Genomic DNA, 18,500 nt, shown 5'->3' with positions numbered 1-18,500 from the left:
TGGAGTACTGTGTCCAGTTCTGGGTTCTCAGGTACAAAAAAAAGACAGGGATCTCCTGGAAAGAGTCCAGCAGAGGGCCACAAAGATGATACGGGGCCTGGAGCATCTTCCCCATGAAGAAAGGCTGAGAGACCTGGCTCTGTTCAGCCTGGAGAAAAGAAGACTGAGGGGATCTCATCAATGTGTATAAATACCTGAGGTGGGGGAGACAGAGGGATTTGGCCAACCTTTTTCAATGGTTTGTGGGGATAGGACAAGGAGCAATGGTCACAAGACAGAGCACAGGCAGTTCCACACTGACATGTGAAAGAACTTCTTCATGATGAGAGTGACGGAGCACTGGAACAGGCTGCCCAGTGAGGTTGTGGAGTCTCCTTCTCTGGAGATATTTAAGGCCCGTCTGGATGCCTACCTGGGCGGCCTGCTCTGAGGAACCTGCTTTGGCAGGGGGGTTGGACCCGATGATCTTTCGAGGACACTTCCAACCCCTTCAATTCCGTGATTTTGAGAGATGAGGGGTTTCTACATGCCCGAATGCCATCTCTAGAAGTACCTAACTCATCTGAGGACTTGGGCACTTCTGTCATTTTTCTTGCCTAAATATTTTTTTTATTTTTTTAAAAAAAGTATCTGTTCAGAAACAGGTTCATCCCAGCCTGATCTGATCAGCAGTACTTCCAAGGAAAAGGACATTTGAGGACAATGCCAATATTGTTTCCATTGAGGTGTCAGCTTATTGTCATTTTTATTGTACATTTTAGTTATTCCTTCCTTTTAAAAAGAAAGCTTAGCTTTACTCTGGTCTAGTTAGTTGTGTAAATGACAGCTGAAACCTTTTTTTTTTTTTTAAACTAAAAAAGGATTCAGGGCATTGGCAGAGTCCCGTCTCCTACTTGCCTGTCCTGAACTCAGAGGTCTTGCAGCAGTGGAGGAGAAGCTAGGCAGGAAGCCAAGGAATTAGCCTCCAGCTGTATGGTCTCCTCCAAGAAACAAGCAGTGCTGTAGGACAGATAATCACACCAACCCCTTTCCCAGTTCAGCCAGTCACCTCCCTGTCCTCTGGCATGGCAGGACTCCAGCAGCTGTCTGCAGATGTCCAAGAAGGTGTCAGCAGGACTTGGTATGGCTTGATGGAAGCAGTATTGGTAAAAGGGACCGATTACCACTTCTAGCAGACAATTAATTCCACAGACAGGCCTCAGTAGGATGAAACACATGTTTAAGGGACTGAAAATGCCTATCGATACACGTCACATAAGAAACAAGCTAAAATCCAAATGAGTTCTCAGGTCAGCAATGAAAACAGACTGAAATCTTTGTGACATCTTAACAAAAGAGATACCAAGAGCTCAAACAGCAAGGTCAACAGCATTGTGGCCAGTTCAAACAATCACATTCAACCCCAGCAATATAAAGAGACAGGAGGATGATGCTCATTGCTATCCAAAGGTCAAAGCATTTAGAGGATATTCTGTTCCAGAACCAAAGCAGGCTTGTGCCTTACTAGACCTAATCACATAAGGTGTTGAATAATTGGCTTTAGCCCATATTTTAGGTTGAGAATTTCCTTGCAAAGTTCTTTCACTTATTTGTTTAGGCATGTTTGCACCACATGATGATTTGAAAGAATTTTTATCCTTCCAGAGCAAACATATCATCAGTTATCAATTAAGAATTCATGCTCAAGTCTGTCTGCAATTAGTGAAGCATTTAAGCACCTGCTTAGGTTCATTTCTATATAACTACATTTTCCTAAGCTCAGTCCTAGAAAGTGATGTCTGGAGTTTACCCATGTCACTGAAATACACATGAAAAAAATCAGGATTGCTAATGTTTAAGATTTCATTTCTTTTTCCTTTTTTTTTTTTTTTTTTTTTTTTTTTGCCTCAGAAGACAACTTTTCAATAACGAAATAAATTATTTCCAACCTGCTAGCATCATATTATTTTAGGAGAGCTAATGATTTTATTTTTATTAAGTTCTCAAGTGGGATAACAGTCAGCTGCAAAATACATTTTCACATTATAAGCTTTGCTTCAGAAATGAAATGGAGGAAATGAGAGTTGAAGAAATACCTTTAAAATGAACAGAAAACCCATTGTATTACGGTATGAATGTGACATACGTTCATCTGAAATAAACAGCTAGGAATTATTACTGAAATATTAATGACATTGAAAAATGAATTGAAATACTGGAAATTTGATCACTTCAGTGAACGGATATATTGTTACTCCCATTTTTACCTTATTCCTGTTCTATAAATAAACAATAAATGCAAAGATTTTTTCTTACATAACAGACTGAACACATCATGTGTTTTCAGTAAGAATAGCAAAAACAATTTTATTACCATTAACCAAGACAAATGGTATTTCCCCCCCAACTTAAACCCTTCCAAATTAATTCTTCAGGTACCTGCAATGCAGATCTTTCCTTTTCTCATCTCTGTAAGCAAAATCTATCAGATTCATTTTGATATATGCTAACACATTTCAGAGAGCTTACAAGAGATTATTAAGTAGATAGCGTATGGATAAAAATTAACATTGCAATTTAAGGTAAAGTGAAGTCAGCAGCTCTGCATTACCCTAAGCCTGGAAGTTGCCAGCTGAACTAACATAAAGGTTATAACCCTTTCACAGGAACAAAAGAAATTAAGCAGTCTTAGAGAAATCTTGCTTCAACATTCGATCGCTTCAAATGCAGACCTCAAAGAGAGGTGCTCTTCCCTCAAAGGGAAGCACTTAGATTCAGAGTTACTGTTTCTTCACAAACACTTACTGAAGTCAAAAACACTTCAAACTAACAGAAGCTATTACAGTTAAAAATAAATAAATAAATAAATAAATAAAATCTGTACTGGAAGCCCACAGTACTTAGATTTTCCTTTTTAATTGTTGCAATCTACTTTAAAAAAATCTGACTTTTTTAAACTAAGGCTCAAATCACATAAAGAAATGAGATCCCATTAAAGAGCTGTTGCAAAGCTAACAATTTGTAAAGCCTTCAGAGAGATTTTGAAATCTTGGCCAGGAACATTAGTAATGCAGCTGGTCTTCTTCACTTCTCTTGTTTTATGAGGTCATTAGATTGAGAATTACACATATTAACTTGGTTCTTGTTCACGCTCCTCTTCTCCCTCCCCCCTCAAATTGGTAAGGGACACAAGGAATAGCTGTATTCATGAAAACAAACTTACCCTTGCGCCCTTCTCTGGAAAACATTTGCATCCAGCACTGCAGTCACGGCCCCCACATGGCCCAGTGTAAGACTTCTTTCCACCCTGTTAAAAGAAAAAAGAAAATTCGATGTTATAACTATTTGTCTGTTGGAGATCTTTAATTAATTTGCTCAAGTTTCAAGCCTTTCTACCCATGTTACATTTGTCATGTGAATTTATTGGGAAATAAATGGTAAAATGTAATTACATTGTAACTTCTCTGTAATTGGGTCATTTTCAGAATTAGCAAATCTCTGTGACTGGATCATTTTCAGGATCACCAAATACACCAAAAATTATTTGGTAATACTTAGAGGACAAGTAAATTGACAGGAGCTGGTGCTATTCTGCAGGGTGATGTGTGTTTTCTAGGGCTACCAAAATCTAGAAAACTACACGATGTTGGCAATATTCAGCATGCTAATTACATTTTGATCATGCTCATTAATTAGAGCTTGCACCTCAGCCATCCTGCGTTCCTAAATATCTCTACATCATGAGAAATACCAAAGACAGAAATAACACTGTGACCCTTACATGTTTCTGTCAGTAAGCAGCTGCAGCCTGAACCACAGGTATAGAGAAACCAGCAGGTGTGAGAAGATGGTGTTTGTAACAATGGGTCTAGAAGAAGAGCTAGGTATGGTCTTATTTCCTCCGTTGTTAACACAGAGACACGCTTGGTGCCCTTGATACTAAATGCATATTTTGCTGTGGATGTGGATTTACATGAAGGTTGTGGAAAGACTAACCAAAGAACAAGAACGGATAATAACAAGGGTCATCTCTCCAGCGATGAACTTCCACCAGACGGACGCCATGCCTACCGCACTTTTGAATCACCACAGATCTGGATTTCATTTTGGCACTAGTTATTTCAAGAATAATTGCAATATTTATATAAAGTTGAGGTTCCTATATCAGTATCTAACACTAGGCCACAGATGAAAGCCAACTACATCAGTTAGAGTTTGACCTACTCCCTGCCACGCTCAACGGGCTCGAAATACAGGGCTGCCAGAAGCCCCACAATGCCCGTACAACCCTGTCACAGTCCTGGGACACAAATGCAAGCAGCAACATCCTTCTCTAAGGGAAGTGTCTTTCAGCATCAAGCATGCTCAGGTACAGTCACTGGGTTTGGAAAGCCTGAATGAAATTGGGATTTAACTTCTCAAGGTGACCAAGCTAAGTGCTGAAACAAGTTTCGACTGGAATTGAACATTTCTTTCCTGAAAGCATTCACAGAAAATATTTTTAAACCCTTTAAGGTTTCCTGACATCTGTTGAGTGAGAAACATGGAAAATGAAAGGCGAGTCATGCAAGTTTCTTGTGCACCTTTGAACTTCTTTACATCAGCTTTCTCAATGAAAGTGACTAGTCTGATAATTTTCCTGCTAGAAGTGTTATTAGTTTACACACTGATGTTCACATCATTTTGCTACATTAAAACCCTCTCTTCTTAAGGCAGTGTAGAATGAACAGAGATTAAACAAAACCTTAAATCCAACCTCCCATATTTCCCTAGCCTGAAGGGAGCTTTAGCTCTTGCTGCAAAGCAGCTATACCTACCTTCAAGCACTTCTAAAAACGCATCAGGTGGGCAAAAAACAAAAACCCAAGCAAACAGTATTTTCACAGACTTGTTCAGATGAAGCCCCATTAGGTATAGAGCTTTTGGACTATTCATCAATAATACACGGTAGCACCTAAGGCAATATTTGAGCAGAGTGATAAAATGAGAGAGTCATCATCACACAGTGCGCCACAGACAGTTCTGACCCTTGGTGGCACGAAATATAAGCAAGCTTAATGCAGTAATGGTTACCAAAAAAAATAAAAAAATAAAAAAAATGCTGCATATAGAGGATAGGCAGCAAGTGCATCTCCAAGCTGCCTGCACAGACAAGGAATGAACAGAATGAATTTGAGTCTGCAATGTCCATAAAAACTGGTCCTTGTTGTAACAGACACCTCTGAGAGGTCACTTACAACAAGAAGCATTACCAAGAGTTTAGGCTCTGATTCTAAGACCCGAGAGGGAAGTGCACCAGGACAACTTTGGGCATGATTATGTGCCTACTTTGCCATGGAAATCCAGACTCATTGCACACCGATGTATACCTCTTCTCCTGACACTTAACCTTACATTCACTCAGTTTGCAGATAGCTTCATGCCTCTGGGGAATTAGATTGTGTCTTTCCAGATGCTTATTCAACTCAGCCTTAATTTCTTCAAAGATTTTGGCTTCCAATTATTTTTTCTCCCTGGATCGTTCTTTGTTCCAACAGCCATTTCCACAAGCCTTCAGGCTCTAGGGTTCTGTTGATTGTGCTTTCCTCCCAGGAGCACGGTATGGAAGAGAACCACTACTTCACTGCAGCTCTGGATTCCTCCACAGTCACTGCCACATGACAGTTGCCCTCTTTGAGCGCCGAAGCTCACGTTGGCAGAAGCCAGAAGTCTCCCATCTCTGGCGGCAGTCAGGTCCTTCCCACTGGCAGAGGACTGGATAAAATTCACCAACTCCTTCCGTGCCCGCTGCTCGCACCACTCCCCATTGCTGTGGTTAGCGCACGCAGTCCAAGACAAATGCCCGCTGAAGTCAGATGAAATCGTGCCACTGATTCCACTGGGGGCTGGATCAAAGTCTCACTGAGGTTTAATAATGAAAATTGAAAATATGGCCATACTTTTTATAAAATTGTGTTTCTCAATGAGTTTCTAGGTTCCTTTTCATCACACGAGGAGTCATTTTGCTCATTTATGAATGAAAGCATTTGGGAAGGAAGCAAACCAGAGCCAGTTGGCTCTAAGCCAGGTGTTACATGTCCCAAGGATTTTATTTAAGGGAAGGAGCTGACATCAGACACTCCAGGACTACTTAAATAGCAAACAGCCATGTGCAATAATAGTTATGTATACAAGGCTAAACGCTGCTTATAACATTCTGGAGTACAGTCGTGTCTTCTGAAAAGCTTTAATACATTTTTCCATTGAAATGTACAAATGCATAGGTTATGCAAACATTTACAGATAGCAATCTGAATGTGTAAGCACGCGCCCTTCATACTTGTTCAGGGGGAACTCGTATTGAGGGCGTATATTCGGAGCTGTATTTCAGAAGTAAAGAAATGAAGATGTTTGCTAACAGTGGGAAGCGCCACCAGTTATAACAGAAATTAATTGAACTGTTAATTTCATTGGCTAGAAGTAGATCAAGGATTTTTTAACAGAAAACCTAAAAAACAAACAAACATAAAACAGTAATGATGATAACAAAAAGCAATTTCTGAGATGTAAATAGCTGCAATACAAATGGAGTAACACCCATACTGATTTTCCTTGAGCTCTTTCAGTCTTACGTGCGTATCACTAGTGCTTCAATGTAGGAAAAAACACTACAACATTGATAGGAGTGAAAAGATATTTTAAAAAGGCCATCAGAAACAGGAGTCAGTATGCAAACAACCTTCCTCTCCCGCCTCTGGTGTCCCTCGGCCAGGCATTTCTGCGCAGGGGGCTCATTCAGAGGGAGCGCTGTCTGGATCTTTCCATGGGCTTCAGCATGTCCTGGAGCCGAGCCAAAGACAGTAAAGAAACCTAACAGCTGGGATGCCCTCGGAGGTGCCCCAGGCTCCCGTTAATTCCAGCTCTTCTCTAGCAACCCACAGGACCACAGAATAACTGCAAATGGTACCGAAGGCCTTGTTTGCAGCTCCCAAGCAAGCTGTGCCTGCAGCACAGGTGGGAGGGAACCACTAACACAGGACCTCAGTGAGGCTTCCATGAGGCACAGCTCAGATGAGGGAGCTGGGCACTATTTGGCCTTAAAACTTCTTTCCCTCTTCTTTCTTACTTATTCCCAGTGACTTCCAAGTGCCAGTTAAGGAACACTCTGGTCAAGATCAAAATCCTGACAAACTTCACAATCACAAGCTGGAAATGAAGCACAACGAAAACTTCTGGGACCTGCAAATAAACATTTTTTCACGAAGCTCAGGACCCTATTATCTGTTGATGACTAATAAGGAAATTATATTTACAGGACCAGACATTCAGACACCCTGGTAAAATGTCAGAGTAAAAAAACTAGCGAAACATAATATCTCTGTTTACTTCATGCGCCAAGTAACACTGCAGTGTTAACCTTACCCTTTTTAGCTTCCATGGCTTTAAAGAATTCAACCCTTTATAACATTTTTTTTTCTATTATTCTTCTAGTTGTATTACAGAGCTCAGAGCCCAGCTCTGAAAACACTTATCCACATGGTTAACTCCTCTCTTGGAAATCAGTCAGGTTCCACTTTGCTATGTGTGTGTTAAAGAGAAGTTGCCTTAGCAATTTGAAACAAATTTTTCAAAACTAAAAACCCTTGGCAAAAGACAACGATAAACCAGGAACTGCAGCAACATCTGCAGTCAGAAATGGCAGTGTGACCCTGCAAAGACAGCGTAACGTCATGCAGCAGATTCAGTAATTCTTCCTAACACACAAGGTGTCATAGAGCAGAAATAAACCAACAGGCTTGCCAGTCAGATGGTAGGAGAACAGTTGCTGGGATTTGTTTGGTACTGAAGCACTGAACAGGTGAAAATACTATTAATCATGTCAGCAAAGCATCAGATAAATACAGACATTTTTCTCATTAAGAATATCAAGTATTTGAACTCATTTCAACTTTTTTTTTTAGCGAGATGCCCCAAACTTTGATTTGTTTGTCTGCTCACATTGTTTTGTGATTTATTTTTCACAGTAGAAAGAGCCAGGTCAAGCCTAGGAACTACTGACAGGAGTTTTGGACAGATTGTGGGGGATATGTAATCAATGGGAAGCAGCAGACAAATATCCTGAGTAACTACCAAAGGACAGAAGGATGCAAGGCTCTGAGCAAAAAAACTCATCTGACGCATCCCTGGAACTCATCTTTTTCAGGCCACACATCACAGCACTGCCCTGGAGCTGTACACACACAGAAAAAGTGACTACAGAGGTATTAATGATGCTGTAGGCACAGGAGTAGAATTTCAGCTGGGATACAGCGCACAGTTGTCTCACTTACTTTCAAGAAGGATGAACTCAGTAGAGGCACAAAGCTTGAAAACCCCTCAGATGATAAATGTGTGGTCTAAGATCTGCTCCTTCCTGCTACAGAGCATGGTTCGTTTGGACCAGCAAAACGAAGACGTGGAAGTGATGCCAGTGCCATCTACACGTTCATCGGAAAGGTGAGCGCACCTTACCTAGCCAATGTTCTGGATACCACCCTGCTGCTTTGGAGCATTTTACACCTCTGCCTGCCAGGAACTAAAAAGGTACGTCAGCAGAAAGCTCCTTGTGGTAGGAGTATGTAAAATGGCACCACAGTGACTGTCAGGGGCTGAACAGGGGTTAGGTTATTCCCAGCGGTTAGAGGAAGGGACAGGAGAGGCACAAGAGCACGTATGGATATGCTTCCAGGAACATATGTAGGAGAAAAATAGGTAAGCAGGGAGCAGCAGCCTTCCAGCCACAAAGGCAAGAGACAGATGAGCTGGAAATCCCTACCAAGGAAGGTTGTAAAACCACGTAAAACATTTTTCATCTACTAACAAGATTAAAAATATATGAAAAACCACATTAAAAAGTAAGAATCTGTACAGTTTCAATACTAACACACAAACCACATGTAAAGCCAGACAGCAAGCACTTCTCTCACCCAGGTACCACTCCTCTTGCAGTCCCATGTAAGTGAATGGCCCTCAGATATGACAGCAGTAGGAACGTCACTTGGGTTTTTTCGATGTAAACTGCTTCAGACCTGGTTCTGTACTGCTCTGTCCTCAGATTTCCAGCTTTGTTGTTAGGATTACACAAAGCAGTACGTACTTTTTTCTGACTACCCTACCAGTCCGTGAGCACGTAGTTAAAACCAGACAGTTTATTTACAGCCTACATGAGGAAGGACACAACACAAAGCCACAAGCTTATCTCTTACTGCACAAAAGGCCTTTCAAACACAGCTATTAAATGTGAGTTTGTAGCTATGATACTAATTCATTTCAGGGTTCACCGATTTCTTCGGTAAACCAATTTCCTCGAACTTTTTCATTCATTTCATAGAGCTCGCAAACATCTAAACTGGCAGCTGAGGCTAACTGATAGTTTCTAATAGAAACCAACCCTCCTCCAATTCAAGTGGCACACAAGGTTACAAAACTTGGAGGAAATCTTGGCCTAGAGAAACCAGCAATAAACTCAGACTCAATCGAATTCCATCCCATACCCGCTCCCCGCTCCTAGCCCTGCCAGTGAGAAAGGACTGCTGCCACACCAAAAATGAAACTGAAAATGTAATAAAATAAGCGTTCAAGGTCAATTCCTCAGTTTTATACAGACAGCAAAAATGACCTGATGTCTTTTGAACAACGTGAGGGGCGACTGACCCACTTTTTTCTTTTGAAGAAATGTGAATTTTTCATCAGTTGGCTGCAGTCTGAGGATAGAATTGGCAGATTTTTTTATTCACTGAAGTTATTTAGTGGCGCTGGCAGCTGTCAGGCTCTGAGCATCCCCCAGATATTCCAGCAGCCACCTGAGTGCTCAGAACGCTGGCTCAGCCACTTGGTATTCAAGAGCAGTGAGCATCACTCATGATGAAAGCGCTGATTTCCAAATCCTCAATATGACGACAAGTACCATAACACATTGTACACTGCCCTAATTTCTTTAATGACTTCATCCACACTGAGAACATTTCCTGATCTGCCAGAGATCCTTGAAAAAGCAAGGCAAAGCCAGCTTGTTGTTTTCATTTAAATAGAAGCTACCCATTGGTATCGTTTATGCATCCCCAAATTCAACCATTCGCATGGAGTCAATGAGGAATTTGCATGCAAGTGAATTTTAGGAGTACATTCACATATCGCTGCAGCACAAAACCTAAGAAATTCTACTGGCAAAGAATTTGTTTTCTTTATATTGCTTTCCATCAAAGCTGGGCACAAGCCAAATGAAGAAAAAACCGCATTGCCCTGGTTCTGGAACTACACAGAGCTGTAAGCTATGGAGCCTAAAGATTCCAAAATCAGAGATAACTGTTATTGATAGTACTTAGCACAGCTATTTACCAAGTTTGTACCTGCCCAACAGCTTCATTAGCCTCACATAACCCTCTGCCACAACCCCCAGCTAAATCCAACACACATTGCCATCAGTGAAGATATTTATTGTACTGAAGTTGCTAATCAGGTCAACGTTTAGGATACTAAAACCCTTGCTAGCATACAGTTGGATATTAAAAGAAATATCGATGTAGCTGAAGGAGGTGGGCCTTATGATTAATACATGCTGTGTATTGTACATGTATGATAGACACCACCAGGAACTAAGTAAGTCTTTATAAGCAACTCCAGCAAGTTGGCTAAAAGCAGTTCTTAGAAAAAACACACACACAACCTCCCAGCAGAGGAACGTGCACTTTTCCACCAAACCACCTGCTTTTAGACAACTCACTTTATCCTTAAATATTCCTGTGATATGGAAAGGATTGCACACAACTTTAGAGATCTGCATGTGGCTTGGAAACAAACCTTCACGAGGTGCTGTATCCCTCCATCCATGGACTGAATGTACCAGATGATTCAACCAACCCTTCTGTTTGTGATTGCATTATAACTTACAGAAAGCAGTGTAGTAGAGAAAATGTGATTTGCCCCTCCCCTCCCCCCTGAACCACTTAGTTTTATCGCTAAGTAGCTGAAGCTTCCAGAGTTGTAGCTGAAAAAGTCCCAGTATAGATAGCACCCTCTCAAATTACCTCGTATCTTGTAGAGCCTTCTTTAAAACGGTTTCATTTCTTCTTACCACTTGCCAAAACGGTAGCACAAATTACAACTGTAGAGCACTTGCAAGCAACATAACGTTTCGCTTTGAAAAAGAAATCCCAGACAATTATAAACCCATAGAGTTTTCTGCAAAGTCCCTACAAAACTAACCTTTCCCCTGTCAATCCCCTTTCTTTGAAGTGGGGGGGTGTGTGTAAAGTCTTGCACCCAGTATATTTTGTAAGGACATTGCTTGACCTATGCACCAACTAGTGAGATTTTCAAGCCTGCTTTTCTGTACTCAACACCTACATAGTTCTGTTGCATGAGAAGTCACTGAAGACTTTTTTTTTTTTCCCAAATGATATTCAGTGAGGTTTTGAACACAAAAAACTTTTCATTTGACCACAACAGAAATAAGGAAAATAATGAGTAACTCCATCCATTTCATCTAAAATGTTTGTCCATAGGTTTACATAACTGAGGTGAACTCCTTACGCAGGATTACACATTGCCTTACCTTTGCCTTCATTCCAGATACAGCTGGTCAGTGGACGAGCACATCCTGCATCTGACTCAGCTCCTTCGTCTTGTAAATATCTAACAATTAAAATACTACAGAAGGAAAATTTGCACCAAAATGTCACGGAAGGGCACATAATGCTTAGCAGCAAAGCATGTACCAGAAGGTAAGCTGGAACATTTCCACTGCGATTTATCTTCCACTTTTATAGTCAACACAGCCCACCAACTGTGAAAATATTGCAGTAATTTATTATTTGCATTTTATTTCAAAATGCATAATTCCCCAAAGCTATCAGCTACAAAAATGTTTCTTTTTTGTTTGTTTCATTTTATTTTTAAATCAAAGTTCCAGAGCTGACAACTAAATAATGATCACATTTTAAAAGTAAAATCCAAGGACAACATTGGTAGAAACTGGCTGCAGTTTCGGTGATGCTCTTAGCAAAATGTTGATGGATTAAGAGGAGAGAGAGGAAACCCCACCTGACCTTCCACTCCAAAGCTAACTACTAATCTCTCTCTCTCTGTCTCTTGGATTTGAGTCAGATAAAAATTCTCTGGTTACACTTCTGCTGTAACTGCTTACCGCAATGCAGTTACACTAAGGGTCAACACAGCCTTATGTGTGGGAGCCGGCTGGTACAAAGATGCTTGATCCATCTCCTGGGGACCCAGCGAAGAGTGGGAAGAGCACAAGGAAATATAAAGCTGTGAACACGAGTCCAGCCTCTTAGCAGAGGTGACCTTTGAGCCTCTTCTGCACTCAGACAAGTTGGTGTGCAGGCTCAGAACGCTGTCTGAAACAAAAGGAAATTGGAAAATGGGAGCCAAAGCCATTTAACCATCGCTGTACTTGCAAAAAAAAAAACCACCAAAACCTCCATTTCCAAAGGCTCCATTTCCTTTGCTATTCTGTTCATGACCTTCAAGATATTGTAAAATAAATAAATAAATAAATAAAAATTGTGTAATCATCAGTTCCTGAAGACACCTTGTGCAAAAGGACACTGTTGGTTTCAGTAACTTCCTTGCCAGTATCTTCAGGCAGATTCTCATTTTTCTCTTGCAAACAAAGTAAATCAACTAGTAGTGAGTGAAATAGCCAAACATTACCTAGATCTGCTTTGTTTCAACTTTGTGCACATACAATGCACATATCAGCAGTTCTCTGAATCTCCTTCTTAGCTACTATCTTAATTTATTTCCCCAATGAACACGCTGCCTTCCACATTGCTATACACTTAAAATTTTTAGTGAAGAAACATTAAAAGACCCAGTTCCTCAATGCATTGAGCTCCATGCTTAATTCTGACGACCTCCATGAGACCCATCACCACAGCGGCATGCCTTACTAAACAGAAACCAACCTAGGCATGTGCTTTTTTTGTTCACTACAGGCCTGGGAAAAACACAATTCGTTCTGTTCTCTCTTGAGGAATAAGCAAGTTCTTAAAGTTTAGACAGATGAAAACAGCATCTTTAACAGCATAGCAGAAGCAGTGTTATTCCAAAAACACAGGGAGGGAAGTGTGCAAAACTCACTCTTATCTGACACTTATTTTAAATAAATATGCCATGTAAATAAATATGCCATGCTGGAATGTGGCATACATTTTGTGTGATTAGCCCAAAGGACACAATAAGTTGTTTAGAATATTTCAGATTCCTTCCTTGTCAGGATTAGGAAAAGGTTGCCCTCAGCACAGTATACTTAAGTATGCACATTTCTAAAGATACTGAAAATACCTAGACAGCTAATTTTCTCCACAATGAAGTGACAAAATAATCCTGAAGTAGCCACAGCCACTATTATTTCCAGAATAGGTACACAAAAAGCCTCCTGTATCCATGTGCGTGATTAAAAAAAAATACTGAGGACTACTTCAACCACCACGCTAGTTCGATACATAATTCTTATTTACATAAAAGCATTCCCTTCCCCAAAATAAGGAAATCTCGCTACTAAACTACAGTAGATACTCCCAATCTACACTGGTCTCACACAACGCTTTACACTCAAATTCCCTGTCACATTATCAACAGACACCCATTAAGGAACTCTGGTATCCTGTCTTAATGAGAGAACTACAGTTTTGAAAATGAAAGTGAGCATTTAAGAACTGAATTTACTTCAAAAAAGTTTTCTGCAGCAAGAAGTCAGTGTTAAGAGTCTGTCAAAAATAATGGAAGTTACTAGTTGGTTGGGCATTTTCCATTTTTATCATAAATAATAGTAGCTATATGAGATTGGTGGGGCATGTCCATTTGGTATAAAACCAGTTAGCTCTGCCTGTAACACAAATTAATGGTTACGGACGTGGTATTTGTCTGTTCAGGTTACTAATATACCCACCCCAGATTAAGTTTCTGAAATAGGATGACACACATCAGCTGCAGACAGGGTGGAACCAACTACGAGCCACTCCCATGGGCAGCAACGGTTTAGTTAGCAAAGTTTTATGGCCCAAAGGCAAAAGGTTTACCTACCTTTCCCAGTTCACTTATGGTTTCTAAATTAAGGTCACTCCTTTTGGGGATGGGACACACAAACAACTCAGCGCATTCATTTCCTCTCACTTAACCTTTCATCCTATTTTTGAAATGGGAGATCTACATCCCAAGTTACAAATGGATCAAAATGACCAAACAGCTGGAAGTCTATGTAAGTGTAGTTTAGATAAATAAAAACATATGCACTCATCTTTGGGAACAGTGGGGAGACTGTTATAGTACTAATATTATTAACTCTTTAACCTCTATCTGTATAGCTTCATCTGTTTGCTTTCTTTCCCCCTTTAATCATTTAATCTCAACTCACTTTGTACTCTGTGATCCTGCAAACATGTTCTGGCCGATGTTTGGATACCTCCTCACTAATATCCCTGGAGGTTTTGTCATTGATTGAAGCAAGAATAGTCTAAATTCATAGCAAATACCACTGCGGGGCATCCCACTGTATTGAAGTTCCTAAGTCTTCTTGTAAAGACTTACTACATCAACATCAGAAAGTACCAAGCACTTTGTGTGCTCTTGGTTAATAAAATTACAGAATAAAGTAGGGAAGCACTTGGTGTTCCACCCACAAAATACCTCAAATAGTATCACTGAGAAATTACTCTCCTTTGGGGGCAAAGGATGACTGCTTCTCTTTGCTTCAGGCAGCGCACAATGGGTCTTTGCTGGTGATTAATCTTCAGGCACCATAGTAGGAACCACAATTTAAGTAAACATTTTTGGAGCTGTTCCTCTATACTATTTCGAGGGTTTTCAAGGAGTGGACTTGTCAAGTCAATGTGTGTGGTTCTCCTAGGAATGCACAACTGTTGACTTTTGGTTAACTACCTTGCAATCTTGATCAGTCATTTTCCAGAAAGCTGAGATACCACCCAGCCACCTGTGTCACCTACAAAAGTTTTTGCACTAAAATAAACATTAGTGTGAAATCAGTCGCTTCACGTTAAAATGAAAAAATAATGAATGATGAACATAGCATAACTTTTAAATTGTATGCTCTCCTGCGTGCACATGAAACTGACTGAGCAAGCAAACTAGAAAACAAAAATCAGATGTTGTTCTTCTGTAGCCCTACAACTCTACAAAAGAAAAGTTAAATAAAAGGCCCAACCAAGCAGCAAATGCAGTCAAAATGCCCTTTGAAGTCCAGGTTTCCCATTTAGACCCTGTGAGAGGATAAAACAGTTGGTAATTAAGAACTTTCCAGAACCGTGAAGGTATCAGAAATACACAGAGTACACAAGGGGTGCAAAATCAGAAAAAGCAAATTATATTTAAACAATAGTTTGCATCTGAGATTGCCTATACCATCACGCAAGCATGCTTACATAATTAAACGTGGCTTTATTACAGGAGTTCCCTTTTCTTGCCACAGCTGCTGCCAGTAAAGTGACTTCAATGAGTCTTCCCATCATACCGATGACAATAACCATGTGGTTTTAAGCATGGCTTATCTGTAAGCACATTTATCTCAAAGTCCTCTACAAACACAGCAGTTGTCCTGCAAAGCATTTCTCAAACAAGCCATCTCTGTTACAGCTGGGAGGAGACAGGGAGGGCAAAACTTACTACCTACTGGAAATACTGCATTTTAGTCATTTTTTTCATTCCACTTGGAAGAAAGGTTAAAAAAATAAAAATTCCTAGAAAATGCAAATCTTTTTAGGATAGAATAAAATTGGTGTTTCTAACACCGGAAAAAGAATCTAGGGCACACCTTTAACTCTGCAGCAAGCCCCTGGAGCTCTGGTTTCAGCAGCTTGTGAAATCAGGAGCCCGGAGGCCTAGGCTGATGAGCAGCTGAGAAAAAAGAAAAGCTGTCAGAGCCTAGGTAGGTTTTCTAGAGACAGACCTTGCCAGCTTCCACCTGCTTCAAGAGATTCTGTGTGGCCTTTCAAGTGCTACCTGAGTGGCATTTCCCAGAGATAGACCATTCTGGGTAGGTTTTTCAAAGCCATCTGGGCAAAGAAAACTGTCCTTTACTTGGAACAACAACAAAAAAAAAAGCAAACAGCATCCCAAAATACAGATACAAACGGCAAGGATGAAGGAGTGCAGGGAAAAAACAGAACAGCTCCAAATCAGGCAGTGAAAAACAAGAGATTGGAGGACATAAGACTTGGAATTCAAGACTTTTAAATGACAGAAGCAAAATCCTTTTCCAGTTCCACCCACTGGGAAGAAGCAGAGCAATGACCCACTTCCTACGCCCCAGCACGGCACTAGCGAGTTGCCTGCAGCCAGCCAGCTCCTGCCTTCTTCTGAGGTCCCTGTTCTAGCTTTGAAGTCATCCATCAGCTCCGTGGGGCCCACTCCTGTGCCTCTGAAATTCAAGAGAGGGGGCAAGCCAAATTTGCAGAGGAACTTGTAAATGAAAGCGTGTTTCTCTGTACTTTTTTTCTGCTCAGGAGAGAGCAATAGCATGGCTGCCCAGACCACGTTCCTGGACCCTATCTTGGAACCTGGTTGAATCTGAGTACAGAATAAACACAGTACCACGGTCCTGAACTTGGGACTGGCACTCAAGACTTTGAGGACTGTGGTGTGTCTAAGGAATCCAAGACATGAAATCACCAAGTTTCTTACTACAGAACAACTCCTCTTTCATCATACTTACACATAGCGCATCATGTGCACAACGGGATGTTGCTTTTGGTGTCACAGCTGGTACTGCAGTGATTTTCTGAGCTGCCCTTTTCATTTCACCGAGGCTTTGGCCTTGCAAGAGAAGGCAAGACAACTGCCCTTTCACGGTAAAACAACCCTTTCACAGTCATTCAGCCAGTCCAGCCCTTCAGGACAGATTTGTTTAAGGATTCCTCCTCTCCTGTCTACCCAGCGAGTACACTACTACACAGCTAAGCCAGATACGAACTAGACAGCAACGTGAGAAACCAAAAACGGATGTACCCCACACCTTGGAAAAGGCCATGACTATCGTGCTAGTGCTGCTGCCTCCTGACACGGGTAAAGGCGAAGGGAGAAAATATAAAGTGAAGTAAACAACTATAAAACATCAAAAGAAATGTAAGTGGTTGCATTGTGTACCCATGTATTTAATTTACTGTTGGGACTATTTAATTTCAAGTAACACCTCTAAGCAAAGCGGATGTCTATTCATCATCTGGGGATGTTGCAAGCTTCTGCCAAGACAAAATGTACGATCTCCTTTCAGGATAATCTTACCTGTCTGGAACGGGAAGAGACAGAATGCCTTCCTAACATTTATCTAGATTAAACAGAACAGAGGAGGTAAGGCTTGATGCACTATTTTGACAGGATGAGAATGTGTTTGCTGAGGAATAGGCACTGATTAAATCTGAGACAATGTGTGCCACAAACATTTCTACTAAGAAAACCAAAAAAGGACAAAACATAGAACTGGCAGAATAAATGCACGATTTTATTTACAAATATCCTATTTTTAGCGTGTATCTAGGCTACTAAGCAGACTATTAACTTTAGAATGATATATTACAAACCAAAAAAATTGTCATAGTTAGTTGGAAATTATTTTTAGCAACAGCTAAAAAATAAAAAAGGATAGTTCTTTGAGGCATCATTATCAAAGCTCCACAATTTGAGTACAAAGGATTTGTTTTATCTTTTAATTTTTTTTTTCTGGACTTGTCACTTTTTTATTTTGGAATTTTCATTTCCTGTATTAGTTCAAATGGGAGGGGAGGGGTGGAGAAACAAGGCTTTGCATTACCTTATAGACCAAAAAGAGGGCATGCAGTAAGCATATACAACACCAGCTTTCATTTGTCTAGTTTGCCACAGAACATACAATTTTTTCAGTCTTTACTAAACCATGCAAAGGAAAATCTGTCATCAGAAGGACTAAAACTACAAAATTAGACTGGGGAGTCTGATGCAATTTAGAACTGAAATATCTACTTTATATAATCTCCAGAACTTTTTTTTGCCAAAGGCATAGATCTTTATCAATAGGTGTGTGCCCTTGCAAGCAACTGTTTGAAATGGTGACTTGTTAAAACACTTAACCCTCTAATCCCCATATACCTACTAGATACAGTATTGCCTAACTAAAGACATACAGCCTGGACTAATCCAGCAACTCGTGTGGGTAGGCAAAAAACAAAGCAGCTTAGGAAGTAAAAGCAACTAAAATGAAGTCTTAACCAATTAATCTAAGGAACCAGGCAAGGCTAAATACTGATTTGATCCTGGAAGTCCAAGCAAATAACTACACTTAGACTAGTTAGTTTGTAAAACAAAGTTACCTATAAGAACACATTTAATCTGTTTAAGGTTTTACTACATGTATGCCCCATCTTTCATGAAACCCACTACAGCTGATAATGGACAGATGTCATCTAAGCAGCAAAAATGAAGATGGTGGTGATAAAAAACACAACATTTCACTGAAATCAACATCTTACAGCCTGATTCTATAAATCCCCTTG

General features: G+C 40.4%; 1 protein-coding gene across 2 annotated transcripts in view; it reads right to left on the bottom strand.

Moving 5' to 3' along the window:
- The window catches only part of COL4A6 (collagen type IV alpha 6 chain), a 134,000-nt gene that overhangs the window by 86,191 nt on the left and 29,309 nt on the right, over positions 1 to 18,500 (bottom strand). For both annotated transcript variants that reach the window (XM_084534334.1, XM_084534336.1), the window contains one exon: positions 3,203 to 3,286. In XM_084534334.1, coding sequence (XP_084390460.1) covers positions 3,203 to 3,286 — 84 coding nt within the window. The remainder of the gene's footprint in view (positions 1 to 3,202; positions 3,287 to 18,500) is intronic.

Source organism: Aythya ferina, assembly GCF_964211825.1.
Source record: "Aythya ferina genome assembly, chromosome: 13".
Taxonomy (NCBI): Eukaryota; Metazoa; Chordata; class Aves; order Anseriformes; family Anatidae; genus Aythya; species Aythya ferina.
The sequence above is the reverse complement of the archived record's forward strand: the minus strand, read 5'-3'. Positions and strand labels throughout refer to the sequence as shown.